General features: G+C 45.0%; 1 protein-coding gene across 2 annotated transcripts in view; it reads right to left on the bottom strand.

Moving 5' to 3' along the window:
- dscaml1 (Down syndrome cell adhesion molecule like 1) overlaps positions 1–19,412 on the bottom strand; it is a 92,771-nt gene extending 73,359 nt beyond the window's left edge. The window contains exons 1-3 of one of the 2 annotated variants that reach the window (XR_011602459.1): positions 19,214–19,393; positions 9,078–9,398; positions 1,582–1,728 (exon numbers count right to left, since the gene is read on the bottom strand). Coding sequence is in view for 1 of the 2 variants with exons in the window: in XM_070969979.1 (XP_070826080.1) it covers positions 1,582–1,728; positions 9,078–9,398; positions 19,214–19,256 (511 nt within the window). In the remaining variant the exon portion in view is untranslated. Of the gene's footprint in view, positions 1–1,581; positions 1,729–9,077; positions 9,399–19,213 lie in introns of both variants that reach the window. The other variant, XM_070969979.1, reaches the window with a different exon arrangement.
- Positions 19,413–23,285: the final 3,873 nt, after the last annotated feature.

The raw sequence follows: 23,285 nt of genomic DNA, 5'->3' as shown, positions 1-23,285 counted from the left end.
AAGTAGAACAAACAGACAATAAAAAAGATACAAAATAAAAGGCTATATATATTAAATACATAGTACTAGTCTGTAAGTATACTGTGTTGTATTATGGCCGTTTGTTCACAGAGTTAATTATATCACAGCTTTATTAATAAAGTGTATGCATGACTTGTCCCGATCAGCTTAGCCACACAAACCTGCACATGTGAGTATGTTTGTGTGCGTGCGTGTGTGTGCACGCTCTCACACGCGCTTGTTCATATGTGCATGTTTTACCGTCAAACAGTCTGGCCCGGCCTCACCACTCTCACACGGAGGGATCCGTGACAAGAGAGAAGGGAATCCAACAGCAGGCTTTATCGATCCAGACTGGAAACCCCCCTCAGGCCACACACACACACACTCACGCACACACACGCTACAGTTGTGCTGGATCAATGAGTGCTCCCGTGTGAAGGACAGAGCCATACAAAGAGGCACACAAACACACACACACACACACACCTCGATACACACACACTATTGAGAGAGATGAAAGGGATGCTCGGTATCAGAGAGCGAGATAAGGGGCAGAGGGAGCAATACGTATCATCTGACCTAAACAGCCTCGTCTGACACCCTACAATTTGCCATTGCTCCGCAGAGCAAATGTTAACACTGCACAAGCCTGCACGAACACACACACACACACACACACACACACACACACACACACACACACACACACACACACACACACACACACACACACACACACACACACACACACACACACACACACAGACATGTAAGAGGCTCGGCTTCAAACTGATAATATTATTCCTCAGTCAAACATCAGATGATTTTAACAGAGGATCAGATGAAGCAGAGAAAACAGCTCCAGAAACAGCAGAGCCCTAGAGGTGTGGCTGCTCTCTTTTGGGTGACTGTGATGAGCAGCTAAACAGATCTATCACTCATCAAATTAGATCGCCCCCAGCCCACACACACCCTTCTGTCCTCCTCTCTCTCTCTCACACACACACACAGCACATGTCTACTAATGTCTGATTTATCCCTGAAACGCAGCTCTTAACCACAGCAGTGTCAGCCAGTGAGTGAGAAGCCAGGCAAAGGCCGTTTCATGACTTCTGTTTGAATGACTGGACCATTTTTTTTAAACCTCCCTCCATCTTCTCTCACTGACAAAACAGGGCATGTCAGTGACACAGCTGAACCAATTAGTATCGATTAAGGGCTGTCAGCAATCACAAACATGACAATCGAGGAGAAAATCTTCATCACAATGGAATCGGAGAGAAAATCGCTTTATTTTTAAACTACTGACAGAAAAGGGCATTTGTGGTTTGGGATTTATTCGGTCTAAAAATAACAGGAGAGATTTCTCATTCCTCTAAGGGCATTCTCGAGTCCATTGACATATTGGGATGACATTAGATCATTTGCTTTCCATTATTATGCACCGCCTGATCAAACACAGGGAGCATGCACTCAGCCAAATATATCTCACATGGTCAAACGGATGGAGAGAGAGGCAGATTTGGACAATAGCACAAGGTGGCCGAGGGGCTGACTATCACTGACTGAGTTTCCTACCTGGGACGATGGAGACGGTGTCTTTCTCCCAGGACACCACGCTGACGTACTCCTGGACGGCCGAGGGGATGAGGCACTTGAAAACGGCAACATTACCCCGCATGGAGCGCTGGTCGGCCACACGGACTGTGTAGGGCTCCCTGAACACTGGTGTGTGGAGACAAGAGCTGAAGTTAGTCAATGAAGGGATGTGGGGTGGAAGTGGTGGAGGTCTCAGAAAGGGAGAGTGAGGCTCAGCAAACCTTGATCTTTAGTTTTAACCAGTGACGATTAACGGTCAAAGCGAATGTCACAAACAAAAAGCTTCTGTGGAGATAAAAGTGGGGCTGCAGGTAATTATTTTGACTGATTATTTGTCAGAGAATGCTAGAGAATAGTTAACAATGTCCATCCAAGAGCCCAAGATTATACCTTCAAATAGTTTGTTTTATCAGATCAACAATTCAATTTACATATATTAAATCTAAGATGATATAAAACACATAATATCCTCATATTTGCAAAGCTGGAACCTGCGAACAATTGCCATTTTAGGCCTTAAGGATACCAAACCACTGGTGGACGGCTGTAGCATGCAACACTGTACTTCAGCAAATTGAATGGTAGCAGTAACACTTTGATTTCGATCGATGAGCCAGAGCCCAAGGGGACTTCTTCATGTTGTTATTTTGTCTGAACAACAGTCCATCAGTGACGAATTGTTTCAGCAATGTGAAAAAGCAGCAATTCATTCTTCTTTACTGCACACGTTGACACTGCCCAGTTGACATCCATCTGTCCTGTTTAACCCATAGTAAAAGCAGGCGCAGGTCTAGTAAACAAATTTGCCTGGTGTCCTGTTTAACCACTTTAAGCCAGTGCTTTTCTCTTTAGCCCCAGATTTGAAGTCACACTATGATCGTAAGGAGGGTTGACATGGAGCTGCGATGAAGGGGATACACAGTGAGTGGCCCTTGGCCTTTTAAAGAACAACGCCAAAGATGCTATGAGACGGCGAGGAGTGGAGGGTTGCTCACGGCCGCTGGGCCTGTCACATGCAGGCGCCAGGCGTCAAAAACACACCCCCTGCACATGGCATGCAGAGCACTAGGCTGTGAATCTGTGCCAGTGTACAGAAAGGATGGTGGTGATTAAGACGGGCTTAATGATGAAAACAGTAGCCTGTAGCTAACCAAATTATCTCTCCAGTTAACTCTGTCACATTTAGATTAGTGAGAAATATGAAATGCTGAATCAGAGCATACACTTTCATTAAATAAATTAAGTGAAGTGAAATTAAATTAATGGATTATTTTGGTGAGGAGGAGAGACAGGTAGTTCAAGGGCATGCTGGCTTGACTGTATGAGCGCTGACCTGAGTTTTCTGAAGTGAGCTGAGCTGAACTGTGCAGGCTGACCCTCCACCCTAATCTCACTCACATAAAAGAGGCGTAGCCAGATTTTTCCTCAGCAGCTTTAACGTACACAGAAATAAGACATTTGACGAGAGTAAAATGACAAGAAAAAAAAAGGTTGGGGTCTCAGAAAGGCTGATGTTGAGGAGTGTTTCTGGCATCATGATCTATCACTGCTATTCAACCAGGCTTCCCTTAGAAATGAGGACAGTAATGGCTTAACAATGTAAAACACACACACACAACACAGGGAGTGGCCCCACCCTCCCGTGTGTTGGCTCTCTCCCCCAGCTCTCCAGTGATATAATTAACGCCTAGCCTGAAGGCCAGTTTCCTTGGTCATTAATAATGCTTTATGCCAGCCGCCACTGTCACTGGAACCCAGTGGAACCAAATCCGATGTCCTTGTCCAAATGGTGGGGAGTCTTTCACCTTAAAGTCTGAGGTTTAATCTCTAAGCCTTTGTCTGATTCTGTCCGTTGCTTTTCCACCGTTCTACTTTTTCATAATTCACTGAACCCTGGACCTCTTCTCTCTCCTCTCCTGACTTGTGAAGGAGTCAACACTGAAGCGGATTAGGGACTCTTCTGTCAACGCTGCTGCAGCGTAACACGTGTGACTACGCCAAACGCAGCATATCGCCTCTCACTTTGGTCACCCGACACGCAGGCCGCTAATGTGAGCTGAAGCCTCATTTGTAAAAAAGTCAAAGCTAAAGGACAAATAATTCCAATCAAGTCTTCATTTCTATTCTTCATTTAAACAGCTCCGGCTTCTCATTGATGCCATCTACCTGCAGATCAATAACCAGGATCGACTGAGTAGCCTTGGCTGTTGTGGCCGAGCCATTCCTTTCAATCTTTTATTTACTCTCTGATTGACCCTTCTGCCCCCTGTCAATAGCAGGGAAAATCCCCAATGCCCACTGTGCGTCTCATAGAGTGTTTAAAACCAGCTTGACAGCTTGTAAATGTCTGGCGCAGTGATGACAGTCATCACATGTCAATTCAGCGGAGGTTTAGATCCGGTCAAGGTCACCTCAGGTTTGCACCTCCTCTGCTTTGACCCCATCTTATCTTACACTCACTAACCTCTAGCTAAGTGTTGTTCAGCCACTCCTCTCCCTCATTAAAATCAGTCAAATAAGCTGTGTATGGTGACGTGCCCTTGTGCACAACCATGTAACCAGCTCCAATGAGAGGCAAGTGTTGTGATAGCATTGTCATTTAACACACGTTCCTCTTCCAAGATATGAAAGACACAGAGGGGAAAAAAACATTACATATTCATTCTCTTAAGCCTTGTGACAGGATGCAAATGGTAGCCCAACTGATTTGTGTGTAAATTGCACTCCCCCTCATCGCATGCGCAGCAGAATCATTAGGATGTTACTGATGCCTGACTATATGCAGCCTGGTTGCCTAGGAACGAGCTAAAACATGGGTCTGGTGCACTGGGCGCACTGGGAGGCAAGTCTTGTATCACTGTCGCTTCAATAATTAACGACGGGGAAACCAAATACTGCATTTACTTATTCATAAAGCAAGCAGCAAAAACACAGAGAGGGAGAGAGATAGAGAAGTAGGAAAATAATGAAATGCGGGAGAAATGAATGGAAGCAGGTTTCATTATTGAATGGATCGGATAAGAAAACCGGTCCTTGTGTATCAGGTTCAGGGACCCTACTTACTGTATTAGTAAGGAAATGTCAGGCAGATAAAAATGACGAGGGCAGATGGAGGAAAGGCATCTCGACACCTGCTGCCTTGGCCCGGGCATACATAGGGTTGTGTGTTTAAGTCGGGACAAAAGGGAGAAGAGGTGGGCTCACCGAACAGGTGTCCTCGTTTAATTTTATTACGTTTGTGAAAAGAAGCACAAAATAGGAAACCGTCTAACTCAGGCAGAGTATTTTTCTAGCACAAACAACTGCAATGACTAATTGCATATGCGCAAGGTGTGCTTTCATTTATAGAGTAAACTCACACATCTGTCATGGGGTCCTCTAACTTGTTACCAAGTTGAGAATGATTTCTTGTCTTACCCTTAAGACAAGAGAGTGAAGGGGAAAAAAAGCAAATGCATTGAGAGGGGATGCTCAGATGTGAGAGGAGAGGGGATCCTTGAAATACAGTAAGGCCTCATTCCTGAGGCTGTAGATGCTGCCAAACTGCTCGATATGTTACACACATGCGCGCGCGCGCGCGCGCACACACACACAGACACGCACACACACAAAGAATTGCTTTAGGGGTTAGGATCCAATTCACGAAAAATGGGTTAAAACTGAATCTTTTTGTCAGGGTGAAATTGATTTTCTCTGCCTTTTTCTTTTACAATAAGCGGTTTCAGACAGATTTTTTTTTTTCCTTTTTTTTGGGAAAATTCAACCGATTGCCTTCCTTGTCCTTCTGAATGGAAGAATAAGTGGAGTTGATGTGTTAATTTAGGAATAATTCAGTTACAAAAGTGAAACTGCTACAAGTCCCTGTCTCCATGGATGAGTACGGTTACATGTAGGTAAACTTAACACTTATTTGAAATTATTCAGATTATCAAATGTAATACTATACATGTAGTTCTTTAAACCAGACTTAAGGGGTCAAAGTTCAGCCAGAAAAGTAACTGTGATGTTAAAGAAAAAGGAAAAATGCTTTTGAAATGAAACAACTACTACGGCAAAGAGACATTTTTCTCCTGTCCTTTAAAAACCCGACATCATTGTAGGCCTAAACTACATGAAATGACATTCAACTCCATACTGTTTACACAGAAAGAGAAACAGCTGTACAATAATAACCACCACATCCAACATGAATGCATGCTGAAGGACATATGCCATTGAGAAAGTTGTTTACAAGCAAAAACATTTTCAATTCATTTTGTTAATTGAAAAAAATATATATTTCTTAAAAACCTCACCACCGATTTCACACATTTGGCTCCTTTACCTCAAGTTGTCGGTCACGCGTTTTGCAAAACATGCTGGACTGCTTCATGTTTTGTTCATTTTTTATAATAATTTTCCTTCCCTCAAAGCATCCATTGGGCTCAATTCCTTTCCATGTGGTACGACAATGAAATGGCAGACTCTTGAAATGTACTTGAGTTGCATAATGCATCACAGCGAACATCAAGTCTGCTTTCATTTTTGTCCCAGTTATCTAACTGTTGTGACAAATCAATTTGGACTTCAAACTGCATTACCATGTGACAGTGGTGGGGACAACTATTACAGACATTATGTTTGGTGTGATGAATTACACAACTGAAACAACTCAAGCAAGTTGCATTTGAAAATGACCACCAGCATCCAGCAGAAAATAAACATGATCTGTTGCTAAGGAGCAAAAACTGGCAAATTGACCTGACTGACCAGATTGAGGGTGCGCCTGAAGTTGCTTTGGAGCATCGCACACACTCCACTATGTGATGACTCTCTGTGAGAATCTGAAAAAAGCTTTTGTCCTTAAAGTGATTTTTGTTCAATAAATGAAATGAAATCTATCAAACCATTGCCATTTACAAAGAAGCTTGAGTAAAAAAATAAAAAGAGGGAATTAAATTAGTCGCGATGAGAGGGACAAATAAAAACATATACAGGAAAACAAGCAGCCCACATAGTGATTTTCATAAATGTAGAGCTATCCAGACAGGTGCTGCTGCTATTATTGGACCACAATCAGAATGCATGGAAGAGGGTGAGAAAGAGGGAGAGGGATAGAGAGAGATGTGAAGATGTGAAGAGAGAGAGGGGGGGGGGGCGGATGGCGAGGGGGAGTGGGGGTGGGGCAGATTTTTTAGGGGGGGTGTCACACTGCGAGCTGTCAGCTGTCATCATTCTCCTGCGCCACCTGAGACAGGGCATGCCACACCCTAGCGCTCACGCCTCTGTCGCCCATGGCAACTGCAGGGTTGTGTGTGAGCGTGTGTGTGTGTGTGTGTGTGTGTGTGTGTGTGTGTGTGTGTGTGTGTGTGTGTGTGTGTGTGTGTGTGTGTGTGTGTGTTGTGTAGGACTCTGGAGGTAATGAGGTGCACGTGAGCCCTGGTTATGGAGCTGTGGAGTTGTGGTTGCCTCAGCATTTAATTGATTAATTGTTGTAATTATTTGGGCGGGAAGGTCATCCCAACACTGAGGCTGGCTAGAAGGTCACTCTCACGCTGGAGGGACTGTCCTCCTCTAGGGACCACACAGGCCATATGGGTGTGTTTACGAGCGTGTGTGTGTCTGTGTGTGTTTGAGAGGAAGAGAATCCGGCAGCATTTTGGAGAATAATGTTGTCCGTGTGCATGTGTGGGGTAGGGAACTGCTGACTGTCTCTTCATGCAGGATTGATCAACACAGTCAAAATGTCTGCCTGGCTATTACCATGACCTGAAAATCCACTTTTTTTCATGATTCTGTTCACATCTTTCCATGTCTGTAGCTGACTCTCCAAAATCTTTCCTGCCAAACACCCTGACAAAGAGCTGGCAACCAAACACCAAGAGCCAGCTTGATGAAAATGGCTGTGTGTGTGTGTGTGTGTGTGTGTGTGTGTGTGTGTGTGTGTGTGTGTGTGTGTGTGTGTGTGTGTGTGTGTGTGTGTGTGTGTGTGTGTGTGTGTGTGTGTGTGTGTGTGTGTGTGTGTGTGTGTGTGTGTGTGTAGTTAGGGGACTTTCCAGTCCATGGACAGATGGAGAGACTGGGAGACAGGAGGCTTGCTGGCATGAGCTACGCACAGGCTGGTGTGCATGTAAGTGTGTGTGTGTGTGTGTGTGTGTGTGTGTGTGTGTGTGTGTGTGTGTGTGAGTGAGTGGGTGCATGCATGTGAATATGCATGTGAACATAAATTCGTGCATGTCTGTTGTATACGTGTGTATCACATTAGGTCAGATGCATGTGTTTATGATGTTCGTGTGTGTGCGTTTGTGAGAAAGAGCAGTAACACCTTCCCTCAGTGTGTTCAGCGCCTCTCTCCAGCTTTGACCTTGGCAGGGAGTGCGGACAGGTCACCAAGCCAACTGTCTATGAGGCTGTGTGTCTGTCTTCTGGAGGATTTTTAATACACAGGGTCAAGACACTACTACAGAACTACAGAACTACAGAAGTTGTTGGTTTAGGACGCCAATATGACTGCCGATTGAGGGACCATGTTTACAGGCCGATACTGCAGAAAAGTAACACTATTATGAGTTCAACCTATGCCAACAAGCAATTATCTTAGGTATGACCTTAGCACTCTTAAAGGAAGTCAGGATATTTCAGCCTCAAGTGCTTCAATTTTGACCATTCTTATATTAATCTGTCTGCCGTGACTCTCCCATTTTACGAAAAGGTCCAATACTAATTTGCTGGAGTACATCTTTTGATTGCATGTGTCTTAGAATGAGTTATATACATTACACATGGAGAATTCAATTAAACGTGTAAATGTTAACCACAACATCCCAAGTTTGTGTGCAGGTGCAGCCAGCTTGGCTATAAATAGCATAAATGTTGTCAGCTATGCAGATTAAAGACTGTTGACGGGGTTGAAATTTAAATTAGACTGAAGATTTAGCCATATATTATATATAAGCAAATATTTACACCCCCCAACTTGGGTGCCCCTATAGCTCAGTTGGTAGGGTGTGCACCCCATGTATTGAGGCTGTCAGTCCTCTGCAGTGGCCGCAGGCTTGACTCCCACCTTGCTGCATGTCGTCCCCTCTCTCTGCCCCCTTTCCTATCACACCTTCAGCTGTCTCATCATATCATCATAAAGGCAAAAAAGCCCCCAAAAAACAATAAGAATAATTTATCAAAAAAATAAAAAATAGAGGTGCTACTGAGCATAGCATAGAGCCACAGCTCTGGTACACCTCACCTCACTTTGGTTGATTTGCAGACACATGTAGGAGGTGGGGACAGGCTGTGTTTCACTGTATTTTAAAGGGATTATTCACATTTGGGTGAAGTTTGATGGAACATTCAAAAACTGAGCTAAACTAGGGTAATATCACCACTCGAGATACCTTCAAAATGCAAGCAGAGATTTAAAATATTAGTGAAATTCCCCAGAAATGAAACCAGCCCTCTGACCACTGGCTTAGTTTGCACCTAGTGTGTCCAACCCTCACCTGCTTTGATGTGGATGCTGGGGCTACGAATCTTGCCCGCTTGGTTCTCAGCAGTGCAGAAGTACTCGTTGTCGTGAATAATGCTGTTATAGGCAGAGGGGGAGAAGGGGTAGAGCTGAAGGGTGCCGTTGGCATGCACGTGGCGGATATGGGGCACGTCGTAAATGTCGTCTCCGGCGGCCAGGTACCAGCGCAGGACGGCATGGGGGGCGCCGCCCGCAGGGCAGGGCAGGGACACCCCCACCGAGCTGGAGAAGGTCACCCGCTGCAGGGAGGCGTTCACAAAGTACAGCCGCGTGGAGACAACATCCTCACTGTTGACTGTTAGGATGACAGAAAGGGAGACAGAGTTAGTCAGTTGGTAGGTGTCAGATGTGCAGGCAACATTCACATATCAGACAGGTATGAAGAGAGGGAGCATCACTGAGGAATAACTGACTGTTCAATGTTTCAGCAACACTTCAAACTGATGAATTTGAACATTAAATAAAATAGCATAATGTAAAAAAACTATGAAAATCCTTTAGAAGCTGTGAACACTTAACATGTGTATGCTTAGACTATACAAACAACTTACAAGAAGTATTAACAATGTGCACAAATGCAGTAATTACTCCCTGAAAGGAGTGTTTGAAGTGTTTCTCTCTCTATTATTTACTAAAATATGTTGATCTCGCTGCTGTGGTAATAATATGTGGAATTGTGATATAATATATTTTTCCATATTCCATCTTTGACTTGTCCTCATAAAGTGCTGTTATGTTTTAGGCACAGTATGTTCTACAGACTAATGTACAATATTTTCCATGAGTCAAATCACTGTTTCACTGGAATAAGCCTATTTTAAGGTGGGGATGACTCACTTTGAAATATCACTGAAAACACTCCCGGATCTAACACCAGCTTACACAGACATGCACATACAGTATACAAGCTGGATCCACAGGCATTCAGGTCACCTCAATCCTCCCTGTGTGCCAAACTGCAGCCATCCATCTCATCCCATATGCATTACCCTAATATTTCTAATCTAATATATGTGTCCAGCGAGCCCTTTGGAAATCTGCCTGTCAATAGGAGGAAAAAATGGGACACATAACTCAACCCCTCCACCACCTCATCCTTTCTGTTGACATCTTCTGTCATTCAGGAAAACGGAGTATTCACACAGGCGTGATAGTGAAATGCTGCGCTCCTTAGGCACGCTCAAGTCTGTCATTTTTACTGTAGGTCGTTCTCTATCTGCAGCCGTACGAGCCCGAGGAGCTGCATACTGTAGATATTTGCTGTAAAACAATGGTGCTGTGGCACATATGAAGAGCTGCTGCCAGATAAGTTGTCCTAGGGGAGATAGACCACCATATATCACCTCTCTCAAACGCCCTCTTCCCGTTTAGAGCCAGGTAGTGAGGCATCCTTTAATATCTCCGTGTTTCTGTGGCTGTTTGCTGTTGTTGGGGTGGTGGTGGTGGGTGTAGAGGAGTGTAAAGAAGTGCTGAGCTCAGCTTGGCTGGAGGCCAGGGGAAGACGCTGTGCCCCGAGCCAGAGAAGTTTCTTCTCAGACAATGATACTTAATTAATCCCTTTTCCCGGATTGTGTCAACAATGCCTGGATTAGCCCTATCTCTTAAATTCACTCTGCGCTGTGAGGAAATAGGGTGTTGGTTAAGACACATCAATGGAGATAGAAAGACGCTATCAGATGTCATTTAGGCTCTAATTTCTACAGATCCCCTACATCAAGGGATATCATTAGTAACTAGCTATTAAAGGAGATACAGAAGCCCACTGGCTGTCGTTTTAAGACCTTTATACACGGTGAGATGGATGAATGGCTGATACAAAAGACATTTTTTATATCTGTCCAGTATAAATATTAACAGGCGGTGACATAATGACATTAATAACATGACATGAATGGGATGAATCACATCAGAGGTAAAATGCAGGGATTAGGGATAAAACCCAAAGTGACATAAGCTGATTTTCACTCTCTCCTCCATTGTCTGCCACTTCATGCATCTATCTGCCTCCCTCTCTCTTATCTTTTTTTCTGCCATCAGTCCCTCACCCTTACCGAATACCCCTCCAAGACACAAACACACTTTCCTCTTGTCTTTTCCTGCCACACAAGAAACAGGCGATGTTATGCGATGGGAATTTGTATGCCAGACGCAGAGAGTTAAACCCACATAATCTCCCCTCACATTTAACACACACACGGTCTATCCACTCTGTAATCACACTGCTGTGGGAGGCCGGTGTCCGTCTTGGTTCTCATGTATGTGTGGGTGTGGAGCAGAAGGAGAGATATTGTAGACAGGACACGGGTGGCTGGTTTGGGGGGAAAGGTGCTCAGGTGCAAAGGTGTTTGGATGCGACCGAGTGAGCGGGTGAGCGTGCGCATGTGTGTGCGTCCGTTTGTGTGTGTGGTAAGGTCAAAGGGATAGAGAGGTTAATGTTAAACGACTGCCTCAGTTCTTGATGTCAAACTCAGCCAACAAGCAGAGGCTGAGGCGCGCGGGAAAGAGACGCAGCTTGGAGCTCGGCAGAGATGCTGAGGAGGTAGAGAGCCATTGTTCTCCTGCCTGCCAGCAAAAAATTGGAGCAGATCCTCTGTGTTCAAAAAAAAAAAAAAAAATCTGAATTCAGGTCAAGTTCAATCCATGCTACCGTTCGAATCCGTGTCAATCACCCTCACAGGCTGCTAGGCTGACTGATCTGCACTTTCAGCACCGCGGAGAGCACCGCAATGTACAGCTGGGTGAGGAACACACGCGGAAGTTTCCACACCGAGCACACAATGAGGGAACTATTAGCAGATGATAGCAGTGACAGTGACCTGCTTCTCTCTGATGACAAATGCTATTTTTAGAAGCAGAATATTTTCATGACAAAAACTATTTATGCCAGCTGTAAAAGCCCTCACAAAAGAAGCAATATCACTGCATAAGAATTTGTGTTCAGAGCACTATTGTAATTTCACAGACTGGCCCTGTTCAGCCACCGTCAGACTAGTGGTTCCAAGCATTTTTTTGTCCGATGCAGCCCTACAAAATGGTCTCAAGTACCCCTAAATTTCACACTTTTCATAGATGAGATGGTCTCCGTGGAGTTGTTTGATTGGATTTCACCACAGAGAAAACTGGTTGTAGTGGATCTGTGGTTGCACATGCAAGAACAAGTGATCCTGACATTTTCTTCTATTTTTTATTAAGCAGGGTTGGTCAAGTTTCACTCACACTACGACCATTCAGTAGGGCAGCTGCTGGATTGTTGATTATTTATCTATTTTGACCTTTATGCCAACTATTTTTATAAAATTTGGTGCTGAAGCATGTCCTATCGTAGCTTAAAGGTTGCTGATAAAAGATCAGCTCAACATCATTTTATAAGCCTGTTTGCCAGTTGATATACGTCCTAAACTGATCTGAGCTGTTCTACAATCTTTCCCGGTACTCTCTGGTAACTGCAGAACTACTTTTGCCCTCTTAAAATGACCAATCTAATAAAAGAGCAATGTATCTGAATGGTTGCTAAAGGCCTGAACAGGTTAATTTATCCAGGAATAAAAAGATCAGATGAAAGTCTGAATAAATAATCATCATTTTATGCAGGAGAAATATGTCTTTTCTCCTTTCCTGGGCCTGTCAATCATCTCCCGCCCCCTCAGATTTGTTCTGTGATCCCCTTAGGGTTCCTGTTCCCCAGGCCGGGAAACCACTGCTTATTCCCAATATGCTCTAAAACTGGATCATCTGTTCAAAAACAAAACAAACCTTAATCATCATGTGATACTATTAAAAATCACCACAAACAACTTCGAAACATGCTTGGATGCAACGACTCAAACTCAGAGGGAAAACCTCTAAAAAGCAGCAGCTTATGATGCGATGGCTAATCGCTTTGTCCTGTGGTATGAATTCAGGTCACTGAGTTCACACACACATACACACACTCATGCACGCAAAGACACATGTGAACAAACACACAGAAGCAGGGCCCGGTGTATGCTGCGTGGTTTACGGCCTCCAGCGGTAAAGACCATTATGACGCCGCCGACCGCGTGTTTTATCGCAGAAACTGTTCGGAGTTTGATGTCAGAACATCAAAATGGAATGAGGAAGGATGAGAATGGGGACGAATGGTTAAAATGATGGAGCCTCTGCCTAAAGGCTATCTACTTTTTGTCCCTTGGCTTAAGAAGTTCCCAGGCTGCAGCCGTAGGTCATGTATGATACGGTATAGACATAGGAGAGCTGTCATTTGCTGTCGGACAAAAGTGGAGTTCTTATTTTCTTGTGTTCCCTGGAGTCTTGGCCTCTTTAGGATACCTGACAGTTGAATTGTGCAAATGGGACAGCAATCACGGGCATTACTGTCGTCTGAAAATGCAGTTGGATGCATTAAGCAGCATGATTAAGGACATAAACCAATTCTCAAACTCAGACCTTCAATGACATTGAGATACACTGTATAGGGGACCACAGGGAAACTAAAGGAACACGGCTATCAGTCAAAATCATCACAATCAACTGTAAACATCTCACACAAAAAACATCAAGCACAATAACCTAGTTTTTCCTCTGTTTGGGCAACATCTAACCTCAGATGGTTATCAGAGTCCTGTAGCCTCAGGCTCCCTTTCCACCCTTTCCCCAGCGGAGAAAGACGGAGCAGAGGAGCAGCACTCATCCGATCATGAACTGTATTTTGATTTTCTTCTTCAAGCCCGGATGCATTGATTACAGCGAGGAAGGTCAAAGTAATTTGGGGTGAAACACCCAGAAATGTCTTTCCTGTCGGCTGAGCCCTTCACAAGCGTTCTCTGTATTTGTTCCTTTTTTCCCCCCTCTTTCTTCAAACTTCACTTTTCTTCCTGCCCGTGTTTCCTTTTCAGTTTTTCTTTTGACTCAAATCTTTTTTTTTTGCTGTTCACTCAAATACATTTGCACTTTTTTCCTGTTCTTGCAGTGGATATGAAAATGGAGTATGAATATGTATGCTCGAGAAGCAAGGATATTGCCTATGGTGAACCGCTATGCATAATGCAGCTTTTTCTGTCTCATCTACATTCATTCAGACACACACACACGCACACACACACACACTGAGATTCATACCATCACGTGCATAGAAAAACAGGGCTATAAATCCCTCTCCTTCTCCCTCCCGCTCTCACTCTCTCTCCTTCAAACACACAAAGTCACATAAACATATTTCAGATTGCACATATACGTTGATAATAGCAAGTAGATTTTCTATGTGGTGAACCATGTAGCACTACAGATAACAGCACACAAAACACATTCAGGCCAAACAGCTGAAGCATTGAAGTCAGTGGAAATACAGCCTTTGCGGTGATGCTACAAAAAAATGGCAGAACATAAAAGGCAACAGATATAATCATGTTTGATAGAGGGTGCTGCTCATTTACTATACAATGACTCCAGATTGAGATATGCATAAGTGTTGCATGACAATGTGTCTCTCTGCTTTTGTGCGCAGTCAAAAAGGAAAGAATTTCTAACATGGTGCAATTTCACTGGGAGACACGGTTTAGTCAAGACAGAAAAACTGCATTGCATGATATTAGGGATGTGAATATACTGTGCATGCAGATGCACATGGGGGGGGGGGGGTTAGGTGGTGGTAAACAGCCCCTATACACAGTTTTATGCAGTGTCAGTAAAATATTAAGCCGCCATTTCAGCATTTGAAAATTGACATCTCCCACTTCAAAAGGATGATTTCCGCTGTTGAAGTGAGTGTTGGATTTGTAGAGATGTTTTTTTTTTCCTTCCTATTCTCCCTCAGAGACAGGGCCATAAATTGCTTGATAATAAGCAGAGCAGGGGAGAGAGAAGGAGAAGCGGAGTGAAAGACAAGAGTTGATTGTGAGATGTTAGAGTTTGATTGCTGGATTCTTTTGTCATTCAAGAAATGACCATCAATCTTTCTCCGTGCGTAATGGAGAGGGCGCCGGGCTACCGGACACTACAGCTGTGCGTAAAACCTGTTGAGTGAAAATCCACATCTCCGTGTGCCACCTTAGTGCAGTAACAATGTTGTTGCTATGGGCTATAAGATCTACAGCTGTGCTATGCCTGTGACAGTTGGGGTTTTTTTTTTGTTTTGTTTTGTTTTTTCATTTATTTATTTATTGAGAGTGGTGCGTGAGAAGTGAATGGGCTCAGTGGAAGATTATCTTTGCCAAGTCCTTCAGTGCACTATTGTACACTTTTTCTTTTTCCTTAAGCAGAAACAAAAACTCACCAAATCCTCTTGTTAGAATTCCTTGTTTTGATTAAAGTGCAGAGATCTGCTTTAATGTGCCTTCGAGACAATGCCACAACTGAAAAGACCGTCTAACGCCGTCTGGCCGACGCGTTTTAAGACCAACAAAAATGTTCGGACTGAATATGTGATACCGATGGATGTGTTTGCGCTGCGCGGTTCAAATGCCAAAAGCAGAGCACCAACACTTGACAATGAAAACAGGCTTTGCTCGCCGGAGCACAACGAGGGAGGCGAGTTAACCTAAAAGTGACATGTAGCTATTATACCGTGGAGCTGTCGCTCTCCAAGAAAGCTGACAGGTCGTGCGGGCACAGCGGCACCCTGAGAAATAAGACATATCGTGGTCCCTTTCATGCTGCGATATCATGTGACGTTTGGAAATGATCGTGCGTGGAGAACTGTGCAATGGTTAGACTGTGGCTGAATTCCATCCGAAATATTAATTTCTGTTCCGTCATTACAAACAAACCTTTACATATAGGTCTGATGCCGCTAGTGTTTGAAATCTGGATCCTGTAGGATGATTACGCAGAACTGAAAACAAAAAACTCCTGCGCTCAGACGCTCTCCTCCTCAGAGTCCTGCATACATCGCGTTTACTTTGCATCAAACAGACCAAGACAGTGAATCTGGAACTATAAGTCACACAGCACTCCTCACAGCCCAAAAATCAGAACACATTCAGCAGGACTTTACAGCGTGATAGATGAAGAGACAGAGAGACAACTCCGAAGTTGTTGTCATACTACTTCCACCATCCACTGAAGCCTCAGTTGTCAAATCCAGACGCAACATCTCTGAGTGTATCGTGCGGGTGTAGCCTAGTAGCCACCAGAGTCTGACTCATACCGCAATTACCGGGCTCCCCATCCAAGCACTTCTCCTCTAGTCGGTATCTGTTTTGATTGCAAATTTACACTCAGTCCGTGGTCTGCAACGCCGCAGATCGGCGGCTCAAGCCGGTCTCAAAAATACAGAGGAGTCCCTTGAGAATGAGAAAAGACTCTTAACTCTGCGCCGTACAGGTGATCTTACAGTGGATGAGATGCCCAAACTATGCCACTATCCATTGTCCCCCATTACGCTTCATGTATGTTTAGAAATGGTCGTGAAAGTTGGTGAATTATTTACTAAAATCAAGAAAAAAGGCAGTGACATTGAATTACATAGGTTTCATCTGATTATAGTACACAGGATAGACATGTCTCTCTCTCTCTCTCTCTCTCTCTCACTCACACACACGCACGCACGCACACAGTCTAAGTAAATGAAACAGGAGAAACACGATGCTTAGTTCATGAAGTGCACAAATAAAAATAAAGGTCAGGCATAATATAGAAGCCGAAGAGCTTTACATCTATGCAGGATCAACGCTGTAACACAGTCAATATTCTGTTTAACGTCGAGTATGTGTTGCAGGGGGCCTGTCGACCGAAACTGGATAAAACCGGAATCACATTAATTGATGAAATAATTATAGCAAGAGCTCTCACTCCATCTCGGTCACTCCATGGCATATTTTTCCCTTGAAATTTGTACAATTACTGATTGAGTCCCCTTAAACCCCCCCACCAGAATCACTGTCGTTTTTCTAATTGATTTAAAAATAAATTAATTGTTTTATTATTTAAGCCTTTTCCAATTTCTCAGGCCCTGTTCTGGCCTATCAGGCCTAAAGGATTCCCACACAGCCCTCAGCTGAGTTTGTCTGAATTTTATTTCCATAAAATGACAAGCGAGCTCCCAAATCATGACAAAGAAGAATGAATGTATCCTCCCCCCCTCATCTCCTCTATCCATCCATCTATCTATCCATCCTCTCCTCTCCCCCTCCTCTCCGCACTCATGGGTGCAGGTGTGCTGATATGCAGCCAAACCAAAGCAACAAACGGCCAGTATGAACCTAATGAACGTCGAGTTAATGACAGACAAAAGCTAAAGAAAAGGAGCAAATTCTCTTAAAAATATGGAGTGGTGTGATCTGTAATGTATTTTCATACTGATGTAAAAATTAAAAAAAGAAAAGCAGAGAATTGTGTGCCATTCTCGGAGGCGCGGCCAGGCCGGGAAAATACGCAGTACTAATGCATATGCATGTATGATAATAGAGCTACCTTTCCCCCTAAAAATAAAGTTTATTAAAAATCACACAGCTCTAAAATACACTGCAGCCACACGAGACAGTAAATCACAGCTGATTCGTGCAAAATGAGCGGAACATGGCGTTGAAAAACAACGGAAAATGGAAGTTTGTTTTCCACTGCGTTATCTACATCTCTCCCATCTCAAGCACTCTTTCCGCTCCAGTGGCTGTTTGCAGCCCCCGACCCCCCTCCCCTCACCACACACACACACACACACACACACACACACACACACACACACACACACACACACACACACACAGTACATCTCGTTCAGTCACGGGACAGGACGATGTACAGTGTGTATAATCGAAATAGACCCTGTAATCCAATTACATACAACAAAAACAGCTCAGAAGTCCTCGCCGCAGCTGCAGCCTGGCAGAGGGCACTGCCAAGGCCAGTGATGGAGACCAGGACCATGAAACACACCCACAATTACAGCCAAATTATATCAAACGTGTCAACTAAAAAGGTTTGAAATCAGGTATCTTCAGGTATAGCCCCCGTGCGTAAAGAAAACGCATGAAAATGAAATCTTGGCTCTTTTTTCCCCCCATTGTGTGGTTGTTACGAAGTGATGGAAATTCATATGCAACAAAAGAACGGGACGTTTTCTATTTAAAAAGGCAAACTGAATCACTCTCTCCCGTCTGCAGCATTTAGAGCGAAGCCAATCAGTAGAATCTGGTGCCACAGAAAATGGTGGATGAATAATTAGACCAGGGATGATAACAACTGAGTCTGCACACACTGACACTCCTACATTTTACCAAAGAAAATAAACTGGAAAATACGGCCTCGTCTTTTAAATATCCATCTGGGGCACATTATCTACAAATTAAAGGCCAGCGCTCAATACCCCCAGCATCAGTTCACACGTCTCTCATAAAATGTATTGACCCTTGTTGCCACACACACACACACACACACACACACACACACACACACACACACACACACACACACACACACACACACACACACACACACACACACACACACACACCTAATTTGTGCTGCTCCAGGACAGAAAAAGTCAGCATATACATTCAACTCTTCTGCCCCCTTGGACTTTTGCGAGTAAACAGCCTACAGCTGTGGCCAGCATCAGCGCTCGAGGTCGCCCCGTCTATCCGTGCGCGCGCCTGCAGATCCTTATCAGCCTCTCCTTCTATTCAACAGTCTCCATATTCACGACACCTCCACACACTCATCATGCAAAATGCAAATGCCGTTGCCTTTCTCATCTAAACGAACGCAGCGTTCACTTTTGAGACCGAGGTGGCTTTTCCCCACTGTTCATCCAAACGAAGTGCGCATTGATTTTGATGCCCATGATAAGCTTTTTTTGACCCCCCCCCCCCCCCCCCAAAAAAATCATATTATCAGCTAATCATAGTGAGACGGAAGGGACGAGAGATCCGGGCTCTCGTGCAGGAGGAAGATGAACGCTGATCAGGAGAGCATTATTTCAAAACATGAGGTAAAAAGTTACCAGTCTTCCTTCAAAAGGTAATTTAGAGTTTGATTTGACATCTCTGCCCCTGCTTTGAGATTATCATCAATTTAGTCCAGCAGCATTGATCAACCAGATAAGCTAATAAACACGCGCAGCCAAGTTGAGCGTTGCACTAGAGAGCGAGCAGCATGCAGATAAGCAGCACTTGGAAGAGACACATTTCAACCTACCTTCTTGCAAAGAATACAGCAGAAGTAAAGTTACAAGCCACATGCCATTAAAAGCAGTTATATTTCACAGGAATGTTGTGCAGTCCCCCAAGAAGAGTGCACGGCGCAGCGGTCGGCCAGGCGAGGCTCCGTGCTGGACTGGTTCTAGTGATGCTCCCCGGCGGTCTCTCCAGCCCTGGTCCCACACTCTTCCAGCGCCGAAGAGCGAGCCGCGGAGAAAGTACCGCCTCTGCTCCCTGTTCTCTCCTCCCCTTACCGGGACAGGCTGCTGTCGCCCCACCCCCGGTATCCTAACGATGCACCGTAATGGAGAGGTGAGCTCTACGCACTAACGTTAACCAGCTGGACCTCTGTATTACGCGCACTAGATCGATGCTTTTATCCGGCAGCTTGATGGAGTTCCACCGGCAAAGTTCAAAATGTGCCGTCATACAAGTCATTTAAATGTTGTTTTTATGCAAGGAAGTTTAAAAAAAAAAAAAAAAAAAACAGCCGTTGGAGGAAAATGCCTGCGCGTATTTCCCATGCAAATCAGCTGATTTCCATAAATCAGTTGTCATTGTCTTAGCAGTGGCGCGCACAAAGAGTGAAATTGTCGGCACCAGCAGACAACGTGAAGTTAGAAAAGAGCACCTGCAGTTGGGAGTGTGAATTCCAGGTGAGGAGGAGGAGGAGGAGGAGGAGCGGCGCAGAGGAGCTGCAGCCCCGTTTCATTCAAGGGGAGAGAGGGAATGCGCTCTGCGCTGCGCACCTGCGGGTCACTACCAACACTCGAGGCGCTCAAATCACTTCTCTTGAGAAGAGACTGAATAGTTTTGATATTAAAACACACCACGAAGGAATTATCTACAACCAACTTCATTAAAAAAGGGGTGTATCAGGCTACACTGTGATCGAGATGGTCAATAAATTCGATCTGTGAATCTCGCCCATAGATTCTCTGCCTCTCGCTCTCTTTCTCTCTCTTTCACACACACATAAAGACGGGTGAAAAACCTGAATAAACGAGTGGAGACTTATAACGAAGGCAGATGCTTCCACACGGCATTGTACGGTACAATTAAGCAATTAACATCCAGTCATGGTCTGTGGCATGCATAGAAATACTGAGCTGACTCTGATTTTGTATCAACACGCCCAGAGAGAAAGAAGTGACTTTGAAAGAGGGTTTATTGTTGGAGCCTGAGTCACAAAGACTGCACAACTGGCTGGTGTTTCAATAGGAACTGTAACTAAAGTGACATTTACATGCATGGGAAAGACATCAGTAAATAGGGTGGAAATTGTGGTCAACAGCGCGCATTTGATGACCGTGATGCTTGTGCATTAGTGTGATACGCAGTGAAAAAGCAAGCAACTCTTTGTCAGGTGACTGAGGATGTAAATGCAGGATGTGATCAGACTGCGTCAGCAACAATAGTCCACTGGCAATTACATACAGAGGGACATTACAGGGGCTGCAGTGCATAAACCCCTCATTAAAATGACAAATGCACATTTGAGAGTTCAGTGGTGCAAAAACCATAGGCACTGGTCTACAGAGATGTGGAAAAAAGTGATACAGTCAGGTGATTTGTCCTTCACGATATTCTCAACAAATGGGCAACTGCATGTGTGGGTTACACCGAGAGAACAGGCCTGAATGCTGGCCCCTTCAGCGAGGGTATCTGGTGGCTCTCTTATGTTGTGGGGGGCATTTTGCTGCCATGGTTTGGCTCCACGTGTCCCCTTGGTTTAAAGGGTCACTACAAATCAATACAAAGTTGTTGTGAGTGATCACCTTTATCCTGTGATTTAATATTTCTATCCTGATGGGAGTGGTCTCTTCCAAGTTGACAGTGTCCCCATCCACAGGGCACGAAGGCTCATTGAATGGTTTGTATGAGTATGAAAATGATGTGAATCATATGCTGCGGTCTTCACAGTCACCAGATCTCAACCCAGTGGAGCATCTATGGCTGATTTTGTACCAATGCATGACACAGCGCTCTCCACCACCATCATCACCTTTCAAGGAATGTTGTTCCTTCCAGGAGGCACATGTACAGTGCATCTTAGCATCTGACCAGGACACAGTCGAAGTGGAAGTGGATGCTCCGCCTGATGCAGTGTCAGCATCACTGTACGCACTGATCTACTTACATGTGGGGTTGATGTTCAGGACTCACCTCAAACTTTTTAAATCTAATAATTTTCTTCGCAAAAAATTTTAGGACGTCATACTTTGCAACTCTAAAATCAATCAAGTGAACCGCCCTGAGATTGCTGATCATTCAGTTGACTTCCTGAATGATCAATACAGTACCATAAAGAACAAAGCACAGCTGATGGCTGTCAGACCTGCTCCTTGTCCACTCAGTCGCGCTACTCATCTGATATCAAACACCTTCTACTTGACGTAGCCTCCACCATCGCTCTTCCTGTGTCTCTCTCTGTGATATAATGTGGAGTTTTGAGTGCCTACCAGAAGTAGTCCTGGTTGTGGAATAGAGGCAAGCTGTGGCCTCTCTCACTCCCACCGAAGAGCCGCTTGTAGTGTGGCAGGCAAGGCAGCACACTCTGCCTCCACTCTTTATTATGTAACAGGTGGAAACACACACACCCACGCACCCTCTCTGTCTCTCTCTCTCTCAAACAGACCCACGAACGTCCACACACAAACGGCGACAGGGACGCATTAAAAGTGAGCACAGGAGCACTTCCATTACACATTCTGTACATCTGGAAGTGTGCTTGGAAATTATCTTTACAGACGGACACATTTTCAGCTGTGTGCGCTCTCCCGGCCACAAACCACAGTCCAGGTTTAAGAGTGCGGCAGGTAGTGCACGGTGAGTGATATGGGCACTCTTGTTTAGAAACCTGACAGCCCTCAGGGAACATAATCTGTCTCAGCATCGTGTATTCTGCACCTCGACGCTCTTTCTCCTCTCCCAGTGACAAACTGGTCATAACAGCACCCAACACCTTGACACCAAACCAAACTCCACCCAGCAGCCCTGCATGGTAACGCATGAAGTCTCCGTCAGGACTTCAAAAGACAGTGTGGCAAGCTGGTTAAGGGGCTGATGTGAGTCGGCCTGACAGCGCCAAGCAGGTTGTACTGTATGTCAGCCAGTGATCATCATGGGGGATGACAGGCTGAGCTGGGCCAGCCAGGCCGGAGAAAAGGCAAGCAGCTCCCAGACAGCTCGAGCGACTTGTCACTGAGGACAGGACCCAGGACAGGCTGCCACCACACCACTAAAAAACCCACAGCGCCATGTGACTCATCTCCATCACTCTCCCCATCACTCTGCTCTGTCGTTGCCTGGAGATAGGGAAGGAGATAGGAAAGGAGGGGAGCGAGAGGGAGAGAGTTTGTTGACTGAGGAAGGAAAAACGGGTGAGCAGGGCAGCACAGAAACACAAAGCAGCGAGAGGGGGGTGAGGGGCAGAAAGAGAGAGTGATGAGGCGGATAAGTTAATGTGGATGTTAATGTTAATGCTCAGACAATCAAAACTCCCCTCAGGCCCTTACTACATGCTAGGATCATATTAGCGCTAATGTATCCAGTATTAATGCGCAGCCCCCGGCCCAATGAAACCTCAGCAAGGTCAGAATTGGGAGAGGAAGAGGGCACATGGTGCTACGGCTCAGCTCTGTGCAAGGTCACAGGGATCCAGATGAGAACGGGGACAGAGCTGCAGGAATAGGGATGATGGCACCCGGTGATGGGTCAAACGGAGGAGTTATGTTCCTTTAAAAACCACATCATGGCGGTAAAGACACACACAAAAAAAAACTGCAGTTCGTGTCAAAACCAAGCAATGTTGCGCAGAACTCCCCTCTCCTCAGTGGGGGCCGCCTAGCTAGCTCCGCATGCCGCTATGTGTGAGCGATCCTCTGCATTAGGCTAATGTGAATCACACACCAACGTGCTGCAGTGCATTAACAGGAAGGCGCAGACGAGTGGAGTGTGTTTGCCTTTAACCAGGCATGCGTGATTGTTGTGGCAGATGTGCGAGAGTGTATCAGCACATCAGAGGATGTGTGCGCCTGTGAGCATGTGTCTACATGGCAGCAAAGTGC

Source organism: Chaetodon trifascialis, chromosome 9 (assembly GCF_039877785.1).
Source record: "Chaetodon trifascialis isolate fChaTrf1 chromosome 9, fChaTrf1.hap1, whole genome shotgun sequence".
Classification (NCBI taxonomy): Eukaryota; Metazoa; Chordata; class Actinopteri; order Chaetodontiformes; family Chaetodontidae; genus Chaetodon; species Chaetodon trifascialis.
This window is presented reverse-complemented; position numbering and strand designations above follow the sequence as displayed.